This window comes from Schistosoma mansoni, chromosome 2 (genome assembly GCF_000237925.1).
Source record: "Schistosoma mansoni strain Puerto Rico chromosome 2, complete genome".
NCBI lineage: Eukaryota > Metazoa > Platyhelminthes > Trematoda > Strigeidida > Schistosomatidae > Schistosoma > Schistosoma mansoni.
Window position 1 is genome coordinate 29,502,948 of NC_031496.1, and position 7,634 is coordinate 29,510,581.

Here is a 7,634-nt window from a genome sequence, read left to right on the forward strand (position 1 = left end):
CCCGTTGTCCCTGACCTTGCACGAACTCGCTCACCTCAGTAGTTCCGCTTGTAAGCTTTGGCACGATCTCGGTGTTCTTTCGATACCATGAAATCGCCAACAAATATATCTTATTACAACTGTAAACTGCGTTCTGGGTTTTGGCCTGCGGATTGATCCAACCAAATACCTGGCACGTAATCTTCATGTCGTGGTGTTCATAGTCGATCGCGACTAGACGCCAACTACAAGCGACAAACAGACTCAACACGTTGACTACATTTCTCGACAATCATTACAAGATAGACCTGTCAATACTTCCAACTGCTTGTTAAAGCAACTTTTACCAGTGAGACGTCCAGATCTCATTAGAGAAACTCGTAGATAATTTGGATGTATACTCAGTGCTATACGGAAAGGTTGGGATGCTAATCTGAAACGTAGATTTCCTGTCTATTTTTAAAAGCGGGATGAATTATCCACCACTCCTGATGGTATTTTGTGTTTAAATGATCGTGTTGTTATTCCTCTTTCATTGTGAAATCTGTCCTTGAAGATCTTCACAGTGAACATTTAGGTGTTGAGCAAGCGAAGTCCTTAACAGGGGTCAGATGTTGGTGGCCAGAGGTAAATGTGGATAAATGTCGTACAGCAAACAATTGTGAAAAATGTCTGTGATGATTAGGAGTATTTGGATTATAGTATAAACTAGTAATCCCAGAAACAACGCAATTTAATCAAGAAGTATTAGATGAACAAGAACGAATGTATTGTATTTGGGATTCGAAATCAAGCAGTCATCAATACAAAGGAGTCATTGGTTCATATAAATACCACAATGTCATAAGTTGAAAATTCAGCCTTCGAAGTGGTCTACATGGTCAGTATTGTCTGAGGCCTAGCAGAGAATTTATGCAGGCTATTGTGGTCCATTTCTTGGCAAATACTACGTACTTGTAGTTATTGATTCCTTTTCAAAGTGGCTTAAAGTTTTTTCACAACTTCACCAAATTCTAACTTCACATTTCAAGCATTAAAAAAGGTGTTTAGTCGAGAAGGGGTTCCCATGGCGTTAGTGATTGATAATGGCTCTCATTTTGCTGCGGATGCATTCACCACCTTGTTGAATGGTATAGGGTGCAAACATCTGCTTACTGCTCCCAGGCACAGCTGAAGGTAAAATTACCTGTGAATATATTATAGGCGAACAATCTCCTGCCAATAGACTCTCTAGTGTTCAGCTTCTATTTCAAGAAGAGAATGGTGAAAAACTTGTGTTGATCCTGAATTTGAATCTTAATCAAATGATCTAATCTTATTTTAAGAGCTATAACTATGATATGAGTTACTGAAACGCTATATTGTGGGATGTAATACCCATTGTCACTGAATGGAAACTCGCTAAGAAGGCACTCTTTCACCATGAGAACCACTAAGTTCGTTGACAGAGATAGTGTTAAAATTCCAGGGCTGAACTCTGTTCAGTAGTTTGAACCTCTTAATATAGCTCTCACTCAATCTTCAGAATGGACGTTATCGATACCATAATCTCTCGAAGGTCATTCTCAAAGAATAAATGGAAGACGTCGTCCAATTATAACTTCATATCCTGTGCTGTCCACTTCGACTTTAGCATTTAGGTCTCCCATCAGGATGGTGAGGTCCTTTCTTGAGCACTTACCTATGATTGATCGCAGTCTCTCACAAACCTGATCTTTATCGTCGTCCTTGCTATCGTTGGTGGATGCATAACATTGGATAACATTCATTGTGATCCTCTCCTTCTTTGTTTTGAATGATGCTTTGATAATTCTGGATCCATGAGATTCCCATCCTACAAGTGCATTTCGTGCTTCTCTGGACAGCATTAGAGCAACTCCCTGAGTGTGTGGAGCATTTTCCTCTTCGTGATCGGAATACAGAAGCATCTCTCCCGTATCTAGCCTTTGCTATCCAGCTTGTATCCAATGAATTTCGCTGATTCCAAGTACTGCCAATTTGTATCTTTTTATTTCCTTTGCTATTTGATTAGTCTTCCCTGCCCCCTATATTGTCTGGACGTTCCATGTACCTATAAAAATTGTTGCTCTGGTTGTTAGAAGAGTCATCGGTCTCGTGACTTCCGAAGAATCTCGGCTTTCATAATGAGGCGTCATAATTCTTCCTTGAACTCGGAGGGCAGAGTTTAAATTATTTGAATGATTTTAGAAAGGTTGTTTTGTACGGAATGGGACTGCCAACCTTATGCCCAACCCTCCTCCTTTACCCGGGCTTCGGACCGGCAGAAGCGCTACAGGCGGAGTTACTGGTACAATTTGTTCTATTAATAATTGCTTCCGTTATGCCAATCGTTCTCTCTCCATAAAAGTAGTTCACTACACACTTTTGTGCTGAACCGTGTAATCATACGCACTCAAAGTAATACTCAATTTCTAAACCATAGCAGCTAAGGAATGTGCTAAATATTTTTCAGGATGATATATGAACTTTAAAGATTCACGATAAGTGAAAATGTTGAACTTCTTTCCAGATAAAGTCTTTCAACAGCCCAAGACACAGCTAGTGCTTCTCGCTGAGTTCGCGAGTAAACTTGATCAGTAACAGTAAGCTTGAGTAAAACACAGATAACTGGTCTACCTTACTGCTCTAAAACTGCACCAATATCCACAGGTGACACATCAGTAATAAGTTAAGAATGTACACTAGGTAAGTAAGTTTGAAGAACAGCATAATTCTGAAGGAACTTTAGTAGATTCATGATGAGTCCTTCAACAGGAGGCTTGATATATTCATAAGGACTCAGGATACTATTTCACTAAAATTCATAAATATTCTTCATTTGTCTGTTTAATATATCTAGGATTCCTACCTAGAGGCCTCGGTGAACTGCTGTTACTAGATACGGAAGCCTGTCAAATGAAAGCTTCTATTTCGTCCCAAACTACCAGGACATTTGGTCAGACCGGCAAGTATAAAATGTCTTAATTTTTGCGTGAAACAGCGATTCACACAAACTTCGCGTATCTTTTACTGTTGAGTTATTCTCAATACACTGTTTTGTGGACCCCACCAAATTTTTAATAAGGACAGCGAGGTTCAGTAGAGTATTTGGTATCCTCGGTCAACTTACGAAGTAACAATAGAGCCAACGTGTACACTACAGAACAGAGAAGGCTAAATTAATGTTTTCTCACTGATGTAATGAAGTTGATGCAGCAAAACACGACTTTAGCATGAGAAAACATAATATTCGTGCAACCAAACGGACACCCAACAAACCCTCAGCAATTGAAATACTGAATGACATTTTGTTAGGCCGTTCAAGGTCGTCTAAACAAAACGGCGGGCGGCTTTGAAAGGATCTGACATTTTTTTACTGTGCCTATCGCTCGATATTTGGATGGGGCGTTAGTGTTGACACAAGTTCCCGCACTTTTGTTTAGCAAAATAACTAGTTACTTTGTGCCTACTAGTTTCTAAGGTGAGCACGTCTTGTATACTTAGTAAACTATGTTTCAATGTGATGTGTGTAAATGTGAATCAACAGTTCCCAATCCCTTGCATCGCAAAGAAAAATAAGAAATGCATTATATTATCATAATTTTCACACCCGGATGGTAACAGATTTAACCGGATCTTGAGTACTTGAAGGAATTTCATGTTAATTTAACTGAATAAACATATAATACCCATTGATTAGTTCGGTGAAGAGTTCACGTTTTAGGAATGAATTGACTGAGAACAAAAATATTCATTAGACCAATATCTCATTCTATCTAAGATGGGTTGCTCAAAGCTCCAGAGCAGATGGGGGCACAAATAAATTAAATTCCCATGGTACCAAATTACTGAGCCAGGTTCATATACTACTTTTCCCTTTAGCATCCTGGAGCTCGGTGCACCATTGGTTTGGAATCAGGGTTTTTCCAACTTTCCTAGGTGAGTCTTCCTTATCCAGTAGCCCAGTTTAAGCTCCGTTATCTCGTTTCGTGTGAATGCAGTGAGTAAAATTTTCCTGGCAGTGGCTATAAAAACGTGGGTGTATGAGAGCATTCTAGGTGTGAGTGAACTCTTTATACCATCGATAGTGTCAGGGCGTTTGACAGCTCTTTATTTCACTGGCATATTGTAAAGTCAACCAAAAGCACTAATTGTTAACGACTAGGGGAGAAAGGATGTATACATACTCATATTTTTTTTCTGTCAATTTCAACTGATTTTATCGAAATTAGTATCGTCGATAGTTTTCAGTTATATAGAACAGGAATCATCGGTTCAATGAAGAGTTTTGTGTTCAGTTAATTCATTTATAAAGTATGAACTTGTAGTGTCGCTTGGTATGTTACGTATGCCCAACCACCGACTGCCCCGACGTGCAATGCTTTATGGTGCAGGAGCAGGTTGGAAGAAAGCTAGGGGCGGCCAGACCAAAACATGGCATAAATCCATGAAGTCGCTGACAAGTGGACTGAGCCGTGTTGGTAGGCGTAGACTATCTGGTTGGGATTCGCGAGATGATAGCAACCGATGGTTAGAGACCTTGAATGACATGGCTCAAAATCGTTTGCAATCGCGAAGGTGCATCCACTCTTTGTGTTCTTCCAAATTCTAATGTTCTGAATTCTTCATGTCCCTATCCTTTTTCTCTTTCCAAATTTATTTCACCGTATTATACTCCTTCAATAACATCTTCAAACCCTTATCTTTCACATAATACTTATACTCTCACTACTTCTGCCAATATGGGATTTGAATCGACAACTTCATCTCTGTGCTAATGTGGTATGTCAACTCGAACTGATGTACGTACGTACGAAGTTCTACGTTGTAACTGACTGACTGACTGGTATGTTAAGCCTATATACCTTACTATAGCTTCAGGACAAGCCAATTTACCTACCCATCATGAGTCACATTTTGACCTTGTTAATTATTCAATTATCAACCCTGACTGTTTTTATATGAGCGTATATGTGTGTACACTTTTTATTTTATTCATCGCATGTCGGTAATTTATTTTTATCTGACTATAAATATTGATTAAAGCGAGTTGGCTTACTTGCCATCTCCAATGCGTGTTGTTTTTGCTTCGCTCTCTTCTATTCGCTTCATTCCTCTGATTTCCTATCTAGATCAATGAGTGTACAAAATATATGTATTCGAAATCCATTCTTGTATTTGACTTATTTAATTCCGTTATTCACCAACGCGGATTAAGTCATGTAATACATACGAGGATGGACAGGATGTATATTTTGATAACAATCATTCGTACGATCTAAGTGAAGTCAGACCTAGCCCCCACTAAAAACTCTTCATTGAACCAATCGTTGCTGTTTTATGTATCAACGGGTATTCTATGTTAATTCAGATAAATTACCGTGGAATTCCCTATAATGCATTTAAGTGTAACAGAAATTTGTCAGTAATGGTCAAATTACTTTTTTAAAATTTCATCTCGAGAATATTTTAACGGTGAACGTAAGCTATACTTATTATCAAGTTGATAACGATGGCCACTCACTGAACTTGGTTTTTCAAGTCTAGTCTAGTGGTTAAAGTATTTCTCTCTATATCATTTTCATCCAACAATAGTTAGAAAGTTTTACATTATCAGCTTGTTGTTAATCCATGGAAGTATTTTGTGTGAACTTTATTATTGTTTAAGATATCTTATAGTACTATCGAAGTACGAATGATATGGTGATTTTTCATTAGTTGGAATTTACATTTATTTGATGGATTGTATCGCTCACAGACTACAGCACTTCGATGTTATTACTCCACACTCGTAAAAGGCTTTTGAGGTAAAAAACCACAGGAGAGTTAATTGACGTTCAAGTAATTTGAATTCCAATTAAATCCACTGATTATTTAATTGCATAATCTTATCAAACTGAAGAAGACTTGTCATTTGAATGTAAAATCACTGAATTAATCCATACAACGAAAATGCATTGAAAGTCAAATAAACTAACTACACACTAAATGAATTAATACAATGAATGAGAATCACGTTAAATCAGTACTAAGATCAATCTCTTTTACATATTTTATATTTAAGGATTTCATATTTCCAACAGTCTAGTTGTAATACTGACTAATGATATAACGTACTTCTGACGTAGAGGCTAAAATATCCAGATATCATGATATCATAAATCTTAGTATTAATCAGTGAGTGGGAATTATAAACTTTTCAAATTCCTACCTGTATTTTAGCACCAGTACTGTTCCAACAAATTCAAGCCGATTTTAAATTTATAATTTTTTGTATTTTTTTCAGAATTGTTTTCAACCTCTTTTTGAATATCATCAGTTTAAATTCGTATCGTAATTCATTCAGTTCTCTTCACAAACTTTCCATTTCTCAAATGAATCGTCCAAACTGGTTTTATACACTATATTTAACTGTTATTCAATTTATCATCTATGGAGTTTGTGAAGAGTTATCTGTTAGTCCTATCGCTCAAGCACTACGTGTTCATGAATCTGGAATTTTTGAATGTTCTTTCGAAAACTCATCCTATAATTTAGATTTAAGGTGGATATTGTTTGATGGGACAGTTCTATTAAATGGTAACACATCAGAAGATGGTCGATTTATTAATGAAGATGGTATCCTAAGAATGACTAATCTTACTATACCTGATTCTGGTGAATATAACTGTGAAAATCTTGAAATCAATACCACTGTTACTGCTCATCTTAAAGTGTATATTATGCCATCTTATTTGTTGGAAGGATCCATTGTTCTTGCTATCAATGGTATTCTCTTCATTCTATTCATTTATTCAATGATAAAAACATATCGAGAACAAAATATCAAAGATAGTATGCATGCTTTCTAATGGTTTATTGTATACTTGATGGGAAAGATTTCTCTCTCTGAACCTGTTTTTTAGATCATCAACTGCAATTCCTTATCCATTAGTTTTCTTTTGCGTGAATTTTCTGAATAATATGATTACATGTGTTATACTATGCTTTATAATTTAAACATACAGTTCAATACACTCACTTGTGTTTGGTATTCATCTCTTAGATATGTTGTAAACTATATCTTTGCAAGAAAATAGCGATTCATAGATTTTTTTGCAGTTATGAAACTCATTGTTTTGTTTTCTGCATTCTGAGATCACCTTACTTTATTACTCTTTTTAACAAGGCAAATCTATGAATATGTTGTTGTTAATGATGTTTTATTTTGATAGTTTTAAAATTCATACTAACTTTATACCTAATATCTGAAAATTCTGTTTTGAATTAAGGGAAGGGTTTTATTTGTTTCATCTTTTCTTATTTTTATTTGACATGCCTCTTAATGCCCTGGTGCGGCCGAGGGTGGGGAGAGTCCGCTCTCCGCTAAATGCTCTCACATGACCACGCGTATGAAGCCACTGACAGAAAGTCCCACTCACTGCCCTGTCGTGGCATTACTGTTGTTTACGAAATTGGGATGTCGAAAAGCGAAGGTCCGGCCCTTAGACCGGATGGGTAGGTACGAAGGACCCACTTAGGGGAACCGAAAAACCCTGATTCCTAACCAATGGTTCACATGGGCCCCAGGATCCTGGGGAAACGAGTGGCGTATGAACCAATTTTTGGTCACCGGCTACCATGTGACTGCATTTCCTGACGTTGTTCCACTGTCT

General features: G+C 37.2%; 1 protein-coding gene across 1 annotated transcript; it reads left to right on the forward strand.

Annotated features, from left to right (window-relative positions):
* Positions 1-3,346: 3,346 nt before the first annotated feature.
* Smp_021220 (hypothetical protein) lies at positions 3,347-7,195 on the forward strand. The gene is made up of 2 exons (XM_018796323.1): positions 3,347-3,460; positions 6,266-7,195. The coding sequence occupies exon 2, from the start codon at positions 6,354-6,356 to the stop codon at positions 6,828-6,830; it is 477 nt and encodes a 158-aa protein (XP_018650547.1). The 5' UTR covers positions 3,347-3,460; positions 6,266-6,353; the 3' UTR covers positions 6,831-7,195.
* The last annotated feature ends 439 nt before the right edge of the window (positions 7,196-7,634 follow it).